Genomic DNA, 22802 nt, shown 5'->3' with positions numbered 1-22802 from the left:
ACCACATTTGTAAAAGTAAAATGTCTTTCTTTGAGCAAATACTAAGTTTGATCATCATTCAGAGGAATTTTTCCATAAAACCTGCCACCAGAATCGTGTTTTCTCTTCATTTCTCCTAAGTGCAGAATGGAGAGAAAGTGGGCAGCCAGGGGAGACATGGAGAGTCTGGCCAGGCCTTTCTAGTGTAATCACATAATTATTAACAGTATTAACCTCATACTTATCACTGCTGGGTTGGACACGCATTGGCACCAGCAGAAAGAAAATCCCCTTGGCCAGATCATTATAAATTGCCAAGTATTACTGAGTGACTTGTATGGTCTTAGCATTCTGCTAACCTAAAAGAACAAAAGCTGATAGTCTTAACCTTAAAAATTTTATGGTCTAGTTTGGATAATTTCAAAATATTTTTGTTTTTGTTTTTTATTATGGAATCTGTCTTCAAGGAAACTTATAGTTGGAAAACCAATAAATAAGTGGAGATTCCCTTTTCTGTCCATCTCCTCAATGACATGGATTTTTAGGACAGAGCAGTGAATACACCACTGATCTCATTGATGAGGTAATACAGATGTTGAAAAAAAGATAGTGTAAGTCCAGCTTTAGAAGCTGGAACCTGACCTTTAAAAAAAGTCTCATCATTTTACAGACGGTAGCACAGAGAAGACTGCTTCTAGTCACACAACCTCTTGTGGTCTGACTTCCAGCAAGCAGTACTCATCATTCCATGCTTAGTCTTAATCGGAATCTATTACTAAATAGTGTATGTGTTTTGTTTTGTTTTGTTTTGTTTAACTTTTTTTTTTTCTTTATTTTTGAGACAGAGTCTCACTCTGTTGCCCAGGCTAGAGTGAGTGCCGTGGCATCAGCCTAGCTCACAGCAACCTCAAACTCCTGGGCTCAGGCAATCCTCCTGCCTCAGCCTCCCGAGTACCTGGGACTACAGGCGTGTACCACCATGCCCTGCTAATTTTTTCTATATATATTAGTTGGCCAATTAATTTCTTTCTATTTATATAGTAGAGACGGGGTCTCGCTCTTGCTCAGGCTGGTTTCGAACTCCTGACCTGGAGCAATCTGCCTGCCTCGACCTCCCAGAGTGCTAGGATTACAGGCGTGAGCCACCGTGCCCGGCCTGTTTAACTTTTTAAATCTCAAAAGCCTGTAGTTTGCTGGGAGGGAATGAGGAGATAGGACAGAAGAAAAGTAGGTAATTTGTTTTGGAATTAAATCTGTCATCACTGGTAGAAACTTAACTATCAGGTGACCTTTTGCCTCTGATCATCTCCTTTGCCAAAACAACAAGGCTGTTTTGCAATTGAGATTGATTCCTCTTTCAGACTTGGCTTCAAGATTTAATCTTTGGAGCCTATGTTGTCTCTAGCAATGGAAACTCAAACAGTTACAGACCTGTAATCCTGTATCGAAATATATTTCCCGTTATCAGGTACTTAGAGTACCCCAGTGGCCAAGCATATTAGGAGTCACCTTTCATAGGTAGTCGTTATTAGCTAACTTTTAAATGAGATTGTTACAGAACCTCTAAGAGAACAGCTTAGCTTTTGTCAACGTAACAAAGATAATAAGAAATAGGGGAAATAGTGAAGCAAAAATTTTATGTTAATTTACATTAAACACCTGTCTTAATATGCCATGCATCCACAATAGAGCTCTACCATATAGAAATGTTTTATTTTCTAAGTGATAATGTAAAAATAAATGAATATTAAATTTTCTTAACATGATGATACTCTAATCTTTTTAACTATTGAATAATGTTACTTCTCCATAATGTTAAAAAATTGAAAGTGCTGCTATAGATGTTAACACTAATTTTTCTATGAAAATGATGTTTTCACATCTTTTAAATTAATTTTTAATTAGATGCTATGAAAGACCATCTAATTTACTTTTTTTTATCTACTATATAATGTAACCATGCCTACTTCTTTTAAAGGAAAAATTTAAGCATTTACTTAATATGATATCAAAATACCACCTATAATTAGTGAAGTGTCTAAGGATGATTTGGAGATTTCTCCTTTTTTATTTATATATATGAAAATAGCTTATAGTTATCAACCTGGAAACATTATATTCAGTATGTTAAATTGTGATTATAAACAGTTCTTAAATAATCAGAGGAGCAAAAGTCAGCCACTAGGCAGCAAATTGTTCACATTCCTGGGGAGGGTAACATTTTACCTGGAGCACTGGGTTTTATGTATATAAATTATAGAAATTGAGTCACTGATACTTCATATGTCCTTTTGAGAATTATCCAATAACTGGCATAAGTTATAAGATAATATCTGAATGTTTCTTTGCAGGGGGTGCTAAACAGGAAGTATAACAGGAAGACTGACAGTTTCTGCTTTTGTCTTAGTATCTTTGTTTTCTGCTAAGTAAATTTGCTTGTTACAGAATATTTAAGTACTCATATGCATAATGTTCAAGTTCATAAAGGAAGTGGAGTGAGGCTCTTTAAACAGTCCTATCACACTGGTTTGTTTGGTTGTTTTTTGGGTTTTTTTCCTGCTAAGCTTTCCTTTTTGTAGATAAGTAGAAGATGGTTAGAAATGCTTTAGATCCTTAATCTCACTTGAGGGTAGGTATTTTTGGGTCTAAGAGTTAAATTCTTACACAGCTGCTAATATACTATTCTCTTTTAACAGGACAATTCCTAGTTTCTGTGGTCTGCATAAAAAATGCCTACTAGAGTAGAATAGTGTTTGCAAAGATTTAAGTGAGTGTATACAGATACGCAGTGTGTGGGAATAGAGCTTAAGTTGCAATATGGGAATTCTGGCAAGGTTTGAGGGCAAGTTTTTACCACTAGAAGCTAAGGAACACATCTTATATATCAGTTATAATTATTTCATTCATTCTTTGATTAAAGATCTGCAACATGTTGTTTAATTACATCGTCTGCACAGTTGTCCAGAGTATTGTAGGTTTTTTAAATTATAATTACTTGTCTGAAAGGGAAGGTTTAGAAAAGTGAAGAATCATTTTTTTCCATGGTATCCTAGCATAGTTGTTACCTACATCTTTCCCTGTTAAACACTGTTAGCTTCTGTTTCTCCAGCACACAGTTAAAGCATTTGGCAGTTGTTAAACATGGAAATGTGAGACTGCAGAAAACAAGCATTCACCACTTTACCACAGGCAGCCTCACTAAAAAGTTTTCTTATGAAACTCACTGCTTTTTTTTAATAAAATGAGGAGTCTGTTCTTAAATAGATAAGATGTGTTCCTTAGCTTCTAGTGTTAAAAACTTGGCCTCAAACCCTGCCAGAGTTCCCATATGGCAACTTAAGCAGTATTCCCACCCACTGTATTTTGGGGAATGAGTTTTGTTTCATTTCCTGTGTCCTTTGTCACTAGAGTTGTTGGCTTTACCAGCAGCATTCAAATAGTTAAGATTGTCTTAAGGAAACAAGCAGCCTCAGCCCTCCCTCCTTCTTTCTCAACCAGTCTCTGGCTTCCTCTTACGGTTTCACTAATGGCAGCTCAGAGCTGCTGAGCTCTGTCTTGCCGGCATGAGCCCTTCCTTCTGTGAGAGCACATTTCCTGGCATGGGCCTTGAATCATGTCTATAAAATGGGGCCGGTTTCATGAAGCACCCCTCATAACGGTGAGATTCATGGGACCAAAACATGGGGAGGTAAGAGCCTGACTTTATTGCACTAAGTTCTGTTACAATAAACACAGGTGGTGGAGTCAGTTGCTTTGTTTTTGTTTGTTTGTTTGTTTGTTTGTTTCATCCTAGGAAGAACTAATTTTGGTTGTTGCAAAGGATCAGGATATTATTATTTATTCAGATTTGAAGAGCATCGTAAGACTTGAGAGAATAAGCTAGTTGCCATCGATTTTTTTAACTATTGGAGTGTGCCATAGCTTTCCTGAGCAAAAAATCAGATGCTTTTTGGTTTAATGTTTCATGCATGGAGAAACCTTCAGCAAAATTTCATTAAAAGAAAGAAATTATTTGAAGAAACTCAGTTTGTTATTGATTTTTATTAGAGTTTTATATGCTTTAGTTTTATTAGAGTTTTAAGTATTTTAGCAGTTTCTAATTTTCACTCAGAACAGTTTCCTGTTTTGTAAAGTGAAGTAGTTTGTTTTTTCTCCCTTCCTCTCTTTTTTATAGCTCAAAATTGTAGCAGTTTGGCTCTTAGATCTTCGTTATATATATTCTGTTAACAGAGGACTTCGCACAAATCATAGATTTAGCAGATACTTACCATTTCAGTTTAGTGGATGGGTTCAGAACAGAAGGCAGAAGAGCTGGGTTCTCATTTTGACTGTGCTGATCATTTGCTTTGTGACCTTTTGCAAGTCAATGAACCTCTCCATTGTTGGCAGTATCGTGTAGTAAATGAGAGCTGAGTTCTATAGTTAGCCAGGTGTGGATTTTAATTCCAGCCTGGGCAGTTACTGATGTGTAGCCTCAAATACATTGTTGAACATCTCCAAGCTTCAATCTCTCAGATATAAAATGGAGATAATAACTAGTATTTAATTCATTGGTGGTTGTGAGAAAATGCATATGAATTGCTTATTACAGGGCTTGGCTTATAGTAACTGTTCAGAATTTTAGCGATTGTTATATTTGTCCTCTTGATTATAAATGGGAAGCATATGCTCACCCTTCAGAGTTATTGAATCAGATGAAATTATGTAGAAAATATTGATTCAAAATGTAAGACGGTAGTTGTCAGGATCACTAACTTTGGGGTAAACAGTTTTCAAGATTTTTTTTAGATCACAACAATAGTATATGGCAGTAGGTGAAACTCCTACTACCTCTGTGATCTGCACTTCTCCATATTCCAGTTGGTTTGAAAGGAAATTATTCCCTTGATATTGATTAGCCAGCCAAGTGCTCTACCAAACAGTGCTTCCAGAGGACCTTTTATGGAGAACCTGGTCACACCGTCACAGCTCTAGCCTCCCGAGGATAGCGAGTGCCTGAAATGTCCCTGACTGTTTTAGATTTTTTTTAAGGATCTAGCACTCATCAGTATTTCTTCAAGTTCAAGTTTTCAAGGTTTAAGTTCCTTCTCCTTCCTCTTCATGACTATGTAAGCTTTGGTAACAACACCTCTTTGGTTGAGGCCTGGTGTCACATGAAAGTCCTCTGCTTCCTGTCTGTGTCTGAAGCATTTCTGACATTCCTATGTCCTTGAGGTGACATACCAGACCATTCTAGCACTCAGGGCTCCTGAATCCCAGGCCAGTGCCCTGATCCCCCCAACCTGATGTCTCCTTTGCCAGTGTCCCCTGAGTTTTTTACCTGTCCCGGTTGTAGTCTGCTCAGTTAGTAGAAAGCACCCAGTGAGTGGCTGGGCGCAAAGTAAACATGAGATGACTATCCATTTCCTCTTCCCTCTCTGACAGGTAAGGGAAGCCCACAGGAAAACACGGGAGCTTTGCAAAGGAGTCAGAGAGCAGGTCTTGGGAAGCCTTGTCTTTGGAAACTAGAGACACCTGCCAGCCTTCCTTTCTTCCTGTGCCCCTGGGTCCTCAGGGCAGAGGAGTGAGCAGCTAGTCCTTGGGACTTCCTTTCTCTGCGAGGCCATTTTCTTAAAGGAAGTGACCCCTTTGGTAACCAGCTTGAGGGGACAACAGAGGTGGTTTTGAGAAAGGCTATTAACAAGGCTTCTTCCTCTCATCTGTCCATTCTACCTACCCTCCCCATTCTGCACCACTGTCCTTTTCCTGCTCCCTGATTTCTTTTATCCTCGCTTCTCAAATCAAAATAATTTCCTTTACTGTAAGCAATATATTTATATGTTGGGATAGTAGAGTCATAGCTAATGAAACTGGTTTTTAGTAAGTTATGAATAATCATTATCATAACCATTGCTAAGTGTTATTATATATTCACTCTGTGCCCAGCAGTGTGCAAAATGCTTCACAGGTATTGTCCTACCTAATTATTTTTTTTAAAATACATGATATAGGTACCTTTGTTATTATTCCTACTTTAAAAATGAGGAAACTGAGGTTCAGAGAAATAATTTACCCAAAATCACGCCAATAGTAAGTAGTAGTAGTAGAACCTAGATTGGAACCCATGGCTGACACCATTATCCATAAAATTCTAGTTAGTAAAAACCGAAAATGTACAGGTGAGGGATATTTGGTATTTCTGGCTAGAGTAAAGGAGGAAACATTACAGATACTCCCTCACTTAGGAATGTGCAGTTGGTATGAGAAAGTCAGGAGCCTCAGTGATTTTTCATGCTGCCCAGTATTTATATATATTTCCTCTCCCTCAGGCTGACCCCACAGTTGCTACCAGGCTTGCTTGTGTTCCCTGCCTAAAGCTGGCCCTACACTCATTGCTCTCTTCCTCTGTGGACTGTGCCGCGGCCTACTGAGGAGGTTCTTCCTTTCAGCAGGCTCTTGGCTGTGTTGGTCCCTGGGCATCGTGTCTGTCACTGCAAATAACCACAGAACAAGCCACTGCCAGAACTCTGCAACCTGCCCAGCTTCCCTCTGGTTTTTCTAGTATAACTCGCTCGCTAGCACCTTAATTTTTAAAAATTTGCCCAGACTATTACTCCTCACTTTTGCCCAAAACACTCACCAACCCACATGCCATCTGGGTGGCCACATAAGGGGAACAATTGCCATTGTTCAATTAACTGTTGATCGTTTTCTTTGGCAGGAAAAGGAAAAAGAGAAAGATAAAATTAAGGAGAAGGAGAAAGACTCTAAGGAGAAGGAGAAAGACAAGAAGACTCTGAACGGACACACTTTCAGTCCCATTCCTGTCGTGGGTCCTATCAGCTGCAGCCAGTGCATGAAGCCTTTCACCAGCAAAGACGCCTACACTTGTGCAAGTAAGAGACGAGCTTCCTCCTCTCATGAAAGGGGACTCTCCTGGCTCAGGAAGGCTCATTTCTAGTTTCCTGTCCATCCCACCCCTTATCTGTTCCCCATTTATGTGGAGAAGTAACCCTTTTCACAGTTTCTTTAAATATCCTGGAAGAAATAAAGTCTAGGTATATATCATACAGCCCCTATTCATTTCAGACAGCCACAATTTCAAATACAGATGGTCCCTGACTTAGGATTGTTTAACTTTTGATTTTTCAACTTTACAATGGTTTGAAAGTGATAAAGCATAGTTTGAGTACCCATATAACCATTCTGTTTTTCAATTTCAGTACAGTATTCAATAAATTATGTAGGCTATTCAACACTTTATTATAAAATAGGCTGTGTGTTAGATGATTTTGCCCAACTATAGGCTCATGTAAGCGTTCTGAGCATGTTTAGGTAGGTTAAGCTAAGCTATGATGTTTGATAGGTTTGGGTATACTAAATGCATTTTCAGTGCATTTTCAACTTAGGATGGATTTTATCTGCATGTAATCCCATCATAAGTCGAGATGCATCTGCACTTCGTTCTGTGGTCTCTAAACCATTCCATATTACAGAAGTCTGTGTCAGCATCAAAACAACCCACAGCCTCAAATCCTAAAGCTACTCAGCAGCTCCTTGTCAGATCCTATACACTCATTTTTTTATTCTAGGACTTGTTGCATGCCTTAGCCATTTACCAGTGTTCAGCCATGGTGACTGCCCAGGGAGAGCACCTCCTGCACAGACACTCCATGCTGGCCTACTGCAGGCCACTGTAAGGCATCTTTGATAAGATGCTCTCAGGCAGGAGTTGGTTAACTTTTTCTGTACAGGAACAGATAACAAATATCTTAGGCTTTGTGGGCCGTGTGGTCTCTGTCACAACTACTGAACTCTGCAGTTGCAATGCAAAAGCAGCCATAGACAATACAGAAACCAATGAGATGGCTGTATTCCAATAAAACTTTATTTGGGGACACTAAAATTTGGGGGTGGGTATATACATACATAATGAGTAAGATGTGTACCCTCTGGGGGATGGTCACACTTGAAGCTCAGACTTGGGGGAGAGGGGTAAGGGCATTATTTGAAACCTTAAAATTTGTACCCCCATAATATGCTGAAATAAAAAAAAATTATTTAAAATGTAAAAACAATTCATACCTCATGGGCTATCTAAAAGCAGGCTACAGGCCAAATTGGGCCCCCAGGCCATAATTTGCAAATGTCTGCTCTGAGGCAATACATCTCAATTTATTGCACATGTAGAAAATAATAATATTTATAGAGCACACCACGGTAAATCAAGGAGGTTGCTTGTAGTCAGAGGTGACCAGTCTGGAGATCCAGCTACCCCACAACCAGCCCAGTCAATCAGAAGGGTGAGGTGTTAGCATCATGTTATACCTATAAGCCTATAACCAGTTCAGACAAAATTGTGACTAATTCAGACTCCAAAGAGCAAGTCTCAGACCATGATGCCATGGTGTCTTTTTTTCAGTCATTTATGTTGCATATCCCAAGGAATTTGTTACTAAAAATAGGTAACTTGGCCGGGCATGGTGGCTCATGCCTGTAATCCTAGCACTCTGGGAGGCCGAGACGGGCGGATCGTTTGAGCTCAGGAGTTTGAGACCAACCTGAGCAAGAGCGAGACCCCGTCTCTACTAAAACAATAGAAAGAAATTAGCTGGACAACTGAAAATACATAGAAAATTTAGCTGGGCATGGTGACACATGCCGGTAGTCCGAGCTACCTGAGAGGCTGAGGCAGGAGGATTGCTTGAGCCCAGGAGTTTGAGGTTGCTGTGAGCTACAACACCCTAGCCTAGGCAACAAAAGTGAGACTTAGTAATTAATTAATACTAAATATTTTACGTATTTGGTACATAATAATACAATAATATTTTATTTCATTAAGACTTCTTAAAGTAGAAAACCAGCAAAACAGTGGATTAGCTACATTGTGGGATGGGACCTTGTTTTTTATGAACCTGTTAATTTCAACATGAAGTCACCCAAGGCATCTGCTTCTTCTGGAAGCAGATTATTTCAGGAAACCCAATGCGTCATCACTAGACTAGAGTCTTTTCTGTTTGAGAGGTCTGTCTGGGGGAGAGGTATCATAATGTCCTTTGCTAGTATTCTCTGATTTATAGTAATGGCTTGATCTGTTCAAATGTCAGAGGTGACTGGGCCCAGTGGCTCATGCCTGTAATCTCAGTGCTTTGAGAGGCTGAGATGGGAAGATCACTTAAGGCCAAGAGTTTTGAGACCTACCTGGCCAGTATAGTGAGACCCCATCTCTACAAAAAATGTTTTTTAAAAATTAGCCAGGCGTGGTGACACACACCTTTAGTCCTAGCTACTCGGGACTAAGTCAGGAGGATGGATTACTTGAGTCCAGGAGTTCAAGGTTACAGTGTGCTAGTCAGGCCACTGTGCTCCAGCCAGGGCAACAGAGCAAAATCTTGTCTCTTAAAAAAAAAAAAAATTTCAGGTTATCTTAGTTCTACCTGCTTACCAAAAACAAAGAAAAAGAGTTAACATTTTTAAGGTTTAAACTAAAAAGACTCAGATAGAAAAAAGGAATCGTTTAAGTAGGACTTGATTATTACCCTAATAATGCACCTAAGTTTCAAAAATACACTTTTAATTTGTATACCACCCCACATCAGAAACTGAGGAGCCCAGTGCTTCATCTGCGGCTTTGCGCCCTACTCCAGAGGTAGTGTTGAAATAGTCTCAATGTTTGGTGTTGGCATTAAGGTTTGTGGAGCCTGCCTCTTGTAAAAAAGGAGGGAGGGGGAATCAAAGCTTGAAAGCAAAGGACAAGTATGTAGTCATCTTCCCAAAGGAACAGACGTAATGAAATGATTCTCTTTAGCTTCCTGAAGAACAGAGCCTGCATGTTTGTATGAAGCCCCATCTGTTATCTTGGCAGGAAGTAGAAAATATGAGTAATTTGGGGACTCAGAATCTTTTGTCCCTTCCCTCCATTTACTCTGATGTGCAGGATCTTCCCAGGAGTCTCTGGAAACATAGCGTCTGTGCAATTAGTCATTTACATCCAGGAAACTATTGTGCTTTAGAAGAAAGCAGCTTTCCTTCTTGGTTTAACATAACCCTATTTTGCTGACCACTAGATGGAGCTTCATACCCCAAGCAGCTGCTCAGTAAGGTTTTGACTCATAGCTTCGCTCATCCATACAGTCCACCGTGATGATGTATATTCATGGTTTATATTGATTTGCTCCTGTCTTCCACATGCCTTTAGCCCCTTTACTGTATCCATCTGCATACAAGTACTAAGGGATCTACAGGAGGGAATGTTTTAAAACAAATCAGCATCTCTGACTCCACTGGACTATACCTGGACCGGCCTCAGATCATAAGGGTGAAAGCTGAATCCCTTATGTGGGCTAAGATGGATACGTTCATGATCAGACACTAGAAATAGTGAGCAAAGCATCCATATGGCTCCCTTGCAGTCTACTCCTGGATTTAAAACAAAACAAAAACCCGTGGAAGCAAAACCTGAGGCTTTTGATCAGGGCTATTTCAAAATAATTTAAATAAGGAGAAATCTTGGAGGTTTCTTTCTCAGCCAAAACTATTCTTTGTAGGATTAGGTGATTTTAATGAAGAGAGGGATATCTTTTTGCTTCTTATTTCTTTATTATATAAAGCTGTCCTTGAATAATCTGCTGCTCTTTCAGCTGCCACAAGTAATTTGGTCTTTAGAAAGCTTGGTGGAGTCCTTTGTTATGTTTGGGGTTTTGGGGTCTTGCCAGTGGTTCTGTTTTGTTTGCTTTAAACAGATATAAAATGATGTTGAGATTATTGTTGATTTATTTTCTGTTGCGTTAGCTTCTGAGTACTTTTGTGGTAGGTTGTTACTCTTGATTAAAAAAAATAAACAAGTAGACCAGCTGCAATCTAAGTAGGAAGCATAAGAATTTAGAGTATGTGTGATGGCTGGATTTTGCTTTGGATTTCATCAGGAAAAGCGTCTCTCTAGTTTTCTGGCATTAAGAGTTCATTGCTTATATGAGAGAGTAAAATACATATAATTGATGAACGAAAGGAAGTTTGTTATTTTAGAGAATAGGAAAGGGAATGAAGGATAAGTCAGTTCTTTTTCAAGTGGAGCATTTTCATTTTGTTCCATTTTTGTTTACCATTGTTCTTATGAAAACTCCTGTTGTGGGTACTTCAGCTATGATGATTTGGCTCTTTTTTGTGGCTTTCCTCTTGTTCTTTACATCAGCACTGTGGTTATTACACCAGCTACCAAGAACATCTCATATGGCCCTTTGCATATAAACATTATCCAGATCAGGTAATGTTTCACATTCCCTAAAGATTTTATTTTATTTAATTTTTATTTTTTATTTATTTTTTTTTTTTTGAGACAGAGTCTCACTTTGTTGCCCAGGCTAGAGTGAGTGCCATGGCGTCAGCCGAGCTCACAGCAACCTCAAACTCATGGGCTCAAGCAATCCTGCTGCCTCAGCCTCCCGAGTAGCTGGGACTACAGGCATGTGCCACCATGCCCGGCTAATTTTTTCTCTATATATATTAGTTGGCCAATTAATTTCTATTTATAGTAGAGACGGGGTCTCGCTCTTGCTCAGGCAGGTTTCGAACTCTTGACCTCGAGCAATACACCCACCTTGGCCTCCCAGAGTGCTAGGCGTGAGCCACCGCACCCGGCCATTCCCTAAAGATTTTTTTTTTTTTCTCCCTAAAGATTTTAAACAAGAATTTGCACAAAGAATTTTGGGGCATGCTTTTCTACATTGCTCATATTTGTTTTATTTCCATTTTTGTGGTTAGGGTTGAAATAATAGGAGGAAGTTGCACATTTCTATCTTTAAAGGTAATTCTTCAACTTGTGTTCTTAAGAAGGATCAGATCATTTTTTTCTAAGTAGATTTGCCTGCTCAGATCTGTCCCTAGTAGGAAGAACACAGATAGAGCTCTTCAGCATAGTCCCTAATGACAATCAGTTAGACAAAAGTAAAGGAAGACCCCCTTGTTCAGGGCTCTGGATGCACAGAACTCGGCTCACCAAGGTGACTCTTTACAGAGGCCTTTGATACTCTGTAATTTCATTTGTTTGGCATGGCCCCTCCACTTACCATTCTATAAAGCTGATTTTCATAAGTTAGTCTCTCTAATGGTTTGTTTTATTTTTCTGCTGGAAGAAAAGGAATGCATAGTATATAACAGTGCACCAAAGATCTGCGATGGTTGGTGGCAAGGATTAAAGAAAAATACAGCAACAGACACGAGATAGTTCCCAGTCATGTGGGTTTAGCTTCATTTTCTTTGATTTGATGCCTCCTTGTAGTGAAGAAAGAAGTTGAAGGCTGGGCTGTTTGCTTTTAAGTTCAGAAGAATATAATTTGGGCTCAGCTCTGTTCCCATAAACCATGGTGCTGAGACCTTTTTGAAGAATTTTGAAAAATGAAAGCATATTGCTTACTGCTATTAGGAAATCTTTCAAATAAATAAATTTTTTAAAAGGCCAGATAATCCCTCTTTGATCTTCCTAACAACATGGTATGGCTTGTGGCAGAGAGTTTGAAAATGTATTAGGTTTGTCTTCTTACATTCTTGGTAATTGTCAGTTTTCCAAAACAGAGAATAAGGTTTTAATCTCATGTCTTTGGCTGATGTCAGTGGGGCCGAAGTTCTGAATCACCCACGCACAGCACTAAAACCATCGCTGTGAATTGAGTCCAGGATAACTTGGTAACAAGATGAGTGTTTTTCAAGTAGGTACTTCAGCAGGCTAAGCAGACGTCCATGTGAACTGTTTATCACTAAAACTCGTGACCATAAAATAGAGCATATTAAACTTCCAGCTGGGTTGTGGGTTTCAGGCCATGTCTCAGTTAATTAAAAAAGTGAATGTATGCTAAAAGTTCTTTCTAGAAGCACATTTTAAATGTTATTTCTGCTTTTATGATTCATCAAATTGGAATTGTCTTTTAGATCTCAAACACTGGCCTGAGAACTGGAATATTACCTGAGTCTGTTTAAAAATGATAGTACCACTCCCTTGAAAATTGCCATTGCTTAATTCTCTGTAGGGTGTCAGAACTGGCTGGAAGAAAAGGAACAGGAAGAACAGAGCAGATCAGAATTAGTGGCAAGTTCTCAAGTGAATTTAACACCTTCTATGTTGCCCAATAAGTGCCTAAAATACTAGACATAGATCTACTAGATTTCTAATAAAACAAAAGGAAAAATACACCTTTTTGATCGGAATCTTAGACAATAAAATATAGATGAAAATAGTTTTTATCTGAAATATGATAAATTGATTTTTTTTTAAGGATAAGGGGCTTTAAAGGATATTAGAGTGTGATACACTAGGTTTTTTTTTTATTAATACAGAATATTGTGCATGAGTAATTTAACAAACACACCTATGTACCCACCACTCAAATGAAACATAGTAACATTCTGTCATTGCTTCAGATTATTTTTTATTTTTTAAGAAACCATTACAGGGCCAGGTGCGGTGGCTCACGCCTGTAATCCTAGCATTCTGGGAGGTTGAGGCGGGCATATTGCTCAAGGTCAGGAGTTTGAAACAAGCCTGAGCAAGAGCAAGACCCCGTCTTTACTATAAATAGAAATTAACTGGCCAACTAATATATATAGAAAAAATTAGCAGGGCATGGTGGCGCATGCCTGTAGTCCCAGCTACTCGGGAGGCTGAGGCAGCAGGATTGCTTGAGCCCATGAGTTTGAGGTTGCTGTGAGCTAGGCTGATGCCACGGCACTCACTCTAGCCTGGGCAACAAACCAAGACTCTGTCTCAAAAAAAAAAAAAGAAACCATTATAGTTCAAGTCAAATTCACCTGTGTTTCCCTGCCCCATTCCTTTTCCTTCCTCTCCAGGGACAAGCACTATCATGAATTCACTGTATTAGTGGTCTGTGTTTTATAATTTTATCTCATATATAAATGGGGGGGTGTTAGTTTAAATAAATCCTGCCATACAGTACATCTCATTTTGTAATACCTTGTGTTTTGCGGATTCAGCATGTTGAAACACGTAGTTCTGATCCTTGACTTTTAACTCTTATATGCTATTCCATTATATGAATGTATTAAATCTGTATCACTGCTCATTTGGGTTATTTCCAACTTCTGTTACAAACAGTGCGCAATAGACATCCTTATGTGTGTGTGTGTGTCACTAAGTGGTTATATACCAAGAAGCACTAGCTCAGAGAGTAGGCATATTTTCAACTTTATTAAATGTTGTTGAATTACTCTCTCCAAAGTGGGTGTATCAGTCTCTAGATCCCTTAGCAGATAACGAGAGTTCCTGCATCACTATTTCCTCAGCAGTGCTTAGAACTGGCAGACTTTTATTTTGGCCAGTCTGGACATAAAATGGTATTTCTTTGTTGTTTTAGTTTACATTTATCTGATTTCTAGAGAGATTGAGCACTGTTTTATGTTTTTAGTGAATTGCCTGTTCATAGTCTTGTCCAGTTGATTGTCTTGTTCTTACTATTTTATAAGGAGTTTTTAATATTTTAAAGACACTATTACTGTGTGCTAGTGCCACATTTTATTTCATTTCTAAATATCTGCCTTTCCTTGTCCTTGCCATGGATTCGTTAGTTTTAAACATATGGTTTAAAGCATATTCTAATTTAAGTGGAATGGAGTGGATGAGAGGTTCTCCTAATAAATAAGCAAAACTCTGAGAGGGGAAGGAGGGATGGGATTAAAGATGTATTTGAAAGACTTCTGCTGAGCAGGGGTTTGTGAAAGGCAGAGAAAAAAGATGGGGAGGGGAGCTGAGAAGCCTGTGGACGGGAAGGAGAGGATGGCAAGCTGGCCCAGACCACAGCAGGGCCCAGGTCGCTGGCGGCTGTGTGGCAGGGAAGTGGAGACACCACACGCCCTGAGGAAGGGTAGTGCTGAGGACGGGCAGACACACGTTTGCCTTACTGGAAAAACGAATCAAGGAAGTTTGCCTCGACTACTTTTTTACGCTCTTTGCTGTGGGTCCCACTCGCCCACCCGCCTCCCTTAAAGATTCACAGACAGAAGTAACTTGGGTTCCTTTTTTCATTTTTATATGAGGAAACCGAGGCCTACAGAGAGAGGATTTGTTTGTACGAGGGTACACTAACTAGCACCGGCAGTACCTAAGTCAAATCTAGTTTGACAGTTGTTCTTCCTGTTCTCCTTTTAATGTTAACAAACTGATTATTTCACATACTGTAATCAAGAGTGTGTCGGGGCATTTGGCTTTTATGTAGAGCAGGCATAGGGCATACAGATAGATGTTTGAGTGGGTGCCGTGAGCCGGGCACTGTGCTAGGGAGACTTAATTGAAGATTCGGCAGTGGGTGAATGATCCTGCTCCAGAGGAGCACCAGGTGGAGGAGAAAAACCTAAGGTGACCTCAATACACTGTGACGGGGGCGCGGAGGGGGGTGAGTCAAGTGGGCGTTGAAGGAGCAACCATTACAAAGGGAACGGAAAGGCCTTTGGGGTCTGGGGTCTTGGCAGTCTCCTTTTTGGTACCCACCGTTCCCTGTCATCACTCCAGTCCAAATCCTTAAGTCTGAGCTAGAAGAGATCTTGGTCCATAACTCGCAAGTCGACATAAACAGGCCCTGCACTGCTTCCTGAATCGGCCTGTGCAGCGTTGCCCAGTGCATGGTGTCTGTCATCGATTTCGGAGGGAGCAGGAGAGTCTCTCCTCATCGGTGCCCCCACAGACAAATCTTTTGTTTGTTTCTACTCCACCTCTGGCCCGGTTCTGTTTTATGACTTCACGGGATCCTTCTAAGGCGCAGAAGGGTTGGGTTTTTACATCAGTGGTCCTTGTAGGCCAAGGGAGTAAGAAATAAAAGAATTGCGATAAGATCATGTCCTTGGCAAATTGTGGTTTCTGTGTTCTGTTTCCGGAAGTCTCTCATTTGCTCTTGAGTCAGGGTTCCCAGAGGTGCTTGCGAGTGTTTCCATGACATTTCGTGTGCGGCTCTTGTCTCAGAGAGTGGGTTGCACAAAGCTCAGGGTAGCTAAGACCTCAAGGAAAAGGATGTAAGCAGGTGGATTTTCACATTTCATATTCTGCACTTTGATGCAGTCATACGAATTTTACAACCCATCGGGCTTTACTTACATATTTATTTGTGACTTAAACTTACATATTGATGGCAGACACTTTCGCTTTTAGTCTTGGTAGCCTCTCAGCTTCCTGTCTGAGAAGTTCTAGACTTCTATTTTTTGTTAAATTAGGAATCACATCTGCTCTTGTTTCTCCCCCACATAACATCACAGGCCCGCTTCCTAAAAGGGGACTGCAGTCTCTAATTTCAGTTAGAGTTGCATTCTTACACGTGAGTGACTTCACTTTGAAATACACCCGCTGCTTGCAGCAGCAATGGAACGTCAGAATCTAGGATCTATGTGCTCTGTCATTGTGACCCTGGGTTTTGCTTTCTTTTCAGATTGCAGTGCTTTTGTGCACAAAGGCTGCCGAGAAAATCTGGCCTGCTGTGCAAAGGTCAGAATGAAGGTAAGACATTTCTGGCTAAAAGAAAGCTTAAAATATTTAATAAAAGGGTTTAAGCCAGTAAAATCCTCAGGAATTGGGAGCGTTGAGGTTGTGGTGGGTTTTGTTTGTTTTAATCATTTGGTACAAACCTTGAGACCAGAATAAGCAAAAAATAATTTTTCTCTAAAGTGATCAATCCTCCTTTTGATTAACATGCTCGGGAATTTGCAACTTTTAGAAAAGAAAATGCTTTCAGAACTTGTTATGTGTTAGATATACATTTCTTGGTGGCTTTAATATTTCTGTGTTGCTGCTGAAGTGGTTTTCTTCTTAACCGCTTCTGCAGACTTGCTCCGCTGTTCACACCCCTCCTCAGACCATGAGGGCAGCAGGTGTTAATCAGAGGCTTTGATCTGCCTGTGGGGTGAGGCAGTTGTTATGATTGGCCCCAGCCTGTCTGGGAGCACTTTTCTCCACAGGTGCATATGCTGGACGTCTCTGATCACAGGATAAAAAAATAAGAAGTGCCCATTGTCTGATGGTACCTACTCTGAGCTTGCATGCTCTGTAGTAATCAGTGATGCATAGAAAATGATTACAGGTTTGGGGCGTACCTTTTAGGTAGCCAGCATGGTCGTCAGTGTTCTAGTCACCCATAAATGTCTTTTTGCTCCTTGTCAGAAGAGTACTCTCCATCCACATCTGCACAGATGCTCAACGTGCTGTGTGCTTCATTGATAGCCAAACACGTCTGTCTAGTGTGATGGCCTCAATCTGGAAGGTGCATCAGCATCATTTCAAGGGCTTATTAAAAGACAGCTTACTGGGCCCCACTCCCTGAGTTTGAGATTTTGGCATAGAGCCCAGGAATTTGCATTTCTAGTAAGTTCCCAGATTGATGCTGATGGTCCTAGGACCTCACTGTAAGAAGCACTGAACTAGTGTGTAGACGGCAAACTTCTGTACCCCAGGTCTTATTCAGTCTATGGACATGGATTTTGTCTGGCTCGTGTAGTAGTTTTTTAATTCGAGTTAATGCATTTATTTAAAAGTCACATTTCATAGCAGTTTGTATGCTTATTTCTCCTGAAAAATGTTAAGTTCTCACGACCCCAGGCCCATTGGTGTTTCCCCTCACCCAGCACTCAGAGTTGTCCTGAGCCTGCCCTGTTTCCTTTTTTCCATAGTACTTACCACCTTCTCAGAGTCTGTATTTAACCATCTTTACTTATTATACATATGTTTATTTATTATATATATTTATGTATTATGGTCTGTACCCTTCCCCCTCCTAGAATGTAAGCTCCAAACTTGCCAACCATTCTGAAGGCGGGAATCTTTGATCTGTTAATAGAGCCTGAGCACCCAGAATGGTGTCTGGCTTATTATAGATCCTTAAATGTGGGAGGGATGGATGGCAAATGATAGTCACCTGGAGCTGAGAGGCTGCCCCATCCTTTAGACAGGATGAGTTCCAGACTGCCACTGCCTGCCCCCCACCTCACTCTTGCTTCTGTCGATTGCTACCTGCTCAACCCCGTAGTTGTTTGACTTTGTGGTCTCTGGTAAGACTTACTGCTGTTGTGAATGTACTAGGTTCTATAGAACAGTAACGATACAGATCTAGCATCTCCCATGTAAGAGAATATAACCTAATGGGGAGAATTCTGTTTTAAATTGCAAATAACCTATTTCCTCTAATGGTTTATCTCATTAATTTCATCAATCTATAATTTCTCAAAGTGTTATGTACTACAACTAAAGTCTTAACCAGAATTAGCATTTGCCTAAGAATTTAGCACTGTATATTGCTAGTCACTGGAGAAATAGATATGAAAAGGGCACAGATGCTGCTCTTAAGGAAGCAACTGTCTAGTGGGAAAGATGGACAGGCAGTTTCCTTAAATGAGAAGAAAGGGGTGCCAGGCAGTGCCTTGGGCGAGGAGAGGAAAGAAGCTAGTGGATGTCTTTCCCAAGGAGGCACGGTACTTAAACAGTCCTGCGGTGGAAGAATGCCAGGCCTGTGAAGGTCAGAAAGGCATCCTGGGCAGGAGAGACAGCATCTGCGGCCTGGGAGGGGGCTTGGCGGGTCAGGGGCTGGCAAGTAGGGCAGCCCTCACCGGGATGCGGGTGCTAGGGCCGTGCAGGAGCAGCAGGAGAGGAGGCTGAGCCTCTCCCCTCTACTCCAGGCTTCTCAGAGCTTGACAGAGGGGGAGCTGTCAGTGCAGGATTCCTGAATTTCTCTCTTTTTCCTTAGCAGCCCAAAGGTAGCCTTCAGGCGCATGACACGTCATCACTGCCCACGGTCATTATGAGGAACAAGCGTAAGTAACACAACCCACCTCCCAGAACTCCCTTTCTGACTTTCTAGTTCTGGATTTAAAAATACTGTTGTAATGTTCACTTACTATTCATAATCAAGATTGGAATACCTAGCCGGGCGAGGTGGCTCACGCCTGTAATCCTAGCACTCTGGGAGGCTGAGGCGGGCGGATTGCTCGAGGTCAGGAGTTCGAAACCAGCCTGAGCAAGAGCGAGACCCCGTCTCTACTATAAATAGAAAGAAATTAATTGGCCAACTAATGTATATATATATAAAATTAGCCGGGCATGGTGGTGCATGCCTGTAGTCCCAGCTACTCGGGAGGCTGAGGCAGCAGGATTGCTTGAGCCCAGGAGTCTGAGGTTGCTGTGAGCTAGGCTGACGCCACAGCACTCACTCTAGCCTGGGCAACAAGCGAGACTCTGTCTCAAAAAAAAAAAAAAAAAAAAGATTGGAATACCTGTTCTGTGGTAAGTTAGAAAAGACTGCTGTTTTATACTGCAGATTCCTTGACCAATAGCTTGACATTATACTATCAAACCCTCTTTGAAGGTTTCTAGAACAATGTGTGTGTTCATCTAAAGGTAACACCTTTGCCCTATGGGTTTCAGCAAGTGACCCCTGTACATCTCAGTTTCCTGTCTAGTAATAGTTGAGAATTAGACTACTTGCTTTTAGTGCTTCACGGTTGTGTGAATCAAATGAGATCTTGCTTGTTAGACTTCTTTATAAACTGTGAAGCTATAGAAATGGTTCCTTTTTTCCCCAAGGACCTCAAGTGATATGCAAAATTAAGTAAATCACAGTCTCCGAGTCACATCAAACTATTTTCACCAGTGTGTGCAAGACTCCACTTGGGTTTTACTTAATATTCTTCCCTTTTCATTCTCCATTCCCACTGTAATATATTCAACGTATGTCCTAATCTGCTGTATCGTTAGACATATGTGTATCTTTGAAAAAAATCTGTCATTATTTTGTGTTGCATTTAAATTAGATCAGCAGTCCCCAAGCTTTTTGGCACCAGGGACCGGTTTCATGAAAGACAGTTTTTCCACGGACCGGGGGAGGGGATGGGGGGGTGTCGTGGGTGGGTGGGAGGTGGTGCAGGGCTCGGGAGGTGACACACGGCCTGTTTCCTAACAGGCCTGGGGGTTGGGGACCACAGAAATAGATCATATGACTTATGCTTATACATTCTTTCTTTGTTGTTGCTCAATATTGTTTTGAGATCTGTGCATGTTGTTGTTGTAAGCTGTTGCTTCAGACTGCTGTATGGGACTCTTATAAAGCATACATCACATTTTAATTATCCAGTTCCACCAACGATAGAATATTTAAATTGTTTTCAATTACCACCATAATAATGCAGTAATAAATATCTGCAGTGTTTTTCAAAGTGTAGTTCCTGGACCAATTAGAAGTGTGTGTTCTTGGGCCCTACCCAGATCTGTGAATCAGAAACTCAGAGATGGAGCCCAGCGGTCCGTGCTTTAATAGATCTCCAGGCAATTCTGATGCCCAGGCAAGCTCGAGGACCGCTGCTTTATGCCTCATTTCTCTAATTACTTCCGACAGCTCCAGAATGGCTATACCTTGTCTGTACTCCCACAGAAGATTTTGAATTCCCTTAGACATATTAAATCCGGTTATTATCCGTCTTTGCATGTAAGACAACTAGAAGAGGAGCTTTGACACCCACCCAGACTGACACCCACTTCAAGCTGTGATCCCACCCATCGCACACAGCTTTTACAAGTCTGATCTTCCTTAAACCCTTTTACTATGACATCCCTTGTTTTTTTTCTGTGACATTATTCCTTGTTTCAGAAGCCTATTTTCTTTAACATCAGATAAAATAATGTATCTTTTTAAATGTCTGTTATGTACCAGGTTCTTTGTTTTATTAACTCTGACCCTCCACATATCATTATTACTGTTCACCCCACTGAGGCAAGGTAGTGGTTAGGAGCACAGATTCTGAATTCAGATTGTATGGGTTTGAGTCTCAGCGCCACCGTTTAATAGCTGTGTAAACTTGGACATTGCTAAACCTCTCTGGGCCTCATTTCCTTCTCTGTAACGGGGGATGATAATAGTATCATGAGGTGGTAGTCAGGTTGAAATCAGATCAGACCTATAAAGTACTTAATAGTAGGCACTCCTCAGGTGTTAGCGTTCACTGCTATCATCATCGCCACAAATAAGGAAACTGAGGTTGAAAAATACCAAATAGCATTGAGGGTGTAAGACATTAAGTAACTTTTACTCAGTTGGAATATAGATTGGTATCAAACAAGGAAGAGCTGCTATTTTCATCTCCCTGTCTTGCATTTTAGATATAGGTTATTTATAACTTTTAGGATTCTGCATAACATGACTTCATTGAACACCCAGGCATATTCTCCCTCTTCCCAGTTGCTCTTACTCTGTGGGAACAGAGCCCACATCCCATACCCCTGAGTATTTCCTGCAGCAAGGCTCTGGTCATGTTGTAGAGTATCGTATGTCTGTGTTTTATTGTGTCACTTTCTTCAAAATAGGATTTGAATTGGAAATGAATGATTATATTAATGTTATTAAGTCAGAAACATCCTGAAATACTGTGAAATCCTAACAGCCACCCCAGTCTTATTTCCTTCGGCTCTTGACACTCCTGGGGATAGACGGATAATGTGACTTGTGTCTGGAGCAGGAGCTCAGTTACCAAGGAAAAATAATTTTTTACCAAAGGCCAGGGTGACTACTTTAGCAAATTAGATCTCCATTTTCCTCTTTGGTCATGTTAAGGGTAAATATGCAGCATGAGAACAAATCACATTCGAGCCTTGAGCAATGCAGGCACTAGGGTGCCAGTCCCTTGCACAGCCAGAAAATCTGAATGTAACTTTTGAGTCCCCCAAAACTTAACCACTGATAGCCTATTGTGGACCGTACTAGTGACAGAAACAGTCAATTGATACATATTTTGTATGTTAAATGTACTACATACTACATTCTTAAGCTAGAAAAAAGAAAATGTTATTTTTAAAAATCTTAAGGAAAATATATTTACTATTGATGAAGTGGAAGTCGATCATCATAAAGGTCTTCGTCCTCATCTCCACATAGAGTAGGCTGAGGAGGACGGAGGAGGGCTTGGTCTTACTGCCTCAGGGATGGCAGAGGCAGAAGAAAATCCATGCGTAAGTGGACTCTGCAGTTCATGCCCGTGTTGTTGAAGGGTCAGCTGCTGTTATCTGACATTAAACAAGTGGTACATTTTCCTCATCTGCAAATTAAAGGAATTGATCAAAATCTATACTCTCAAACAATGAACCAAAAAATCACTTGAGCCTGGAAAATATGTAGACTTCCTGGTCCCAATCCCAGAGGACAAGGAGGGCTGGGAATTTCATATCTAACAAGCATTTCGGGTGTTTTGTGATGGGTGGTCCTAGAGAACCCTGGTCCCAGTTATCACTAAGGTTCCTTTTATCCTTAACATTCTTTCAATCTTATTTTTAGTTTAAATTCTAAAATATTCAGTACTTTGACATGATCCTTTATCCTCATTGCCTCGTTTCCATCACACCCCACAGGTAGGTAGCCACTATTCTTAGTTTGTTTTTTTTTTATTTTCCTAGAGTTCCCTTATTAAAGTAAAGCAAATACCAACCTGGATTGTTAATTTTTCTTTCTTTTAAGCATGAAAGAAGGCCTGTTGTGTATTTTGTTTTGTACCTTGCTTGTCCCCCCCCTTAGTATATCATGGAGATCTGTGTGAGTACACGGGGAGCATCCTCATTTTTTTATAAAGCTGCATAGTATTCTGTTGTGTGATACACCATAACTTACTAACCAGTCTTCTTTCAGTACTCATTTGTGTCATTTCCAGTCTTTTGCTTTTACCAACAATGTTGCATTGAATAACTTTGGACATAAATCATTTCAAAAATATACGCGTATATCTTGTAGAATGAATGTAGTCTAAAAGTGAAATTACCAGATTAAGACTATAGGCCTTTACAATTTCAATAGTTACTGTTGAACTACCCTCCAAGAGTTTTTGTA

At 40.4% G+C, this 22802-nt stretch overlaps 1 protein-coding gene across 14 annotated transcripts in view; it reads left to right on the top strand.

Moving 5' to 3' along the window:
* Positions 1–22802, top strand: part of AKAP13 (A-kinase anchoring protein 13) — a 298777-nt gene that overhangs the window by 245806 nt on the left and 30169 nt on the right. For all 14 annotated transcript variants that reach the window (XM_076004775.1, XM_076004777.1, XM_012774215.3 and 11 more), the window contains 3 exons: positions 6680–6854; positions 16380–16447; positions 18684–18750. In XM_076004775.1, the coding sequence (XP_075860890.1) occupies positions 6680–6854; positions 16380–16447; positions 18684–18750 (310 nt within the window). The remainder of the gene's footprint in view (positions 1–6679; positions 6855–16379; positions 16448–18683; positions 18751–22802) is intronic.

The sequence above is a fragment of the Microcebus murinus genome, chromosome 7 (assembly GCF_040939455.1).
Source record: "Microcebus murinus isolate Inina chromosome 7, M.murinus_Inina_mat1.0, whole genome shotgun sequence".
NCBI classification, from domain to species: domain Eukaryota; kingdom Metazoa; phylum Chordata; class Mammalia; order Primates; family Cheirogaleidae; genus Microcebus; species Microcebus murinus.
This window is presented reverse-complemented; position numbering and strand designations above follow the sequence as displayed.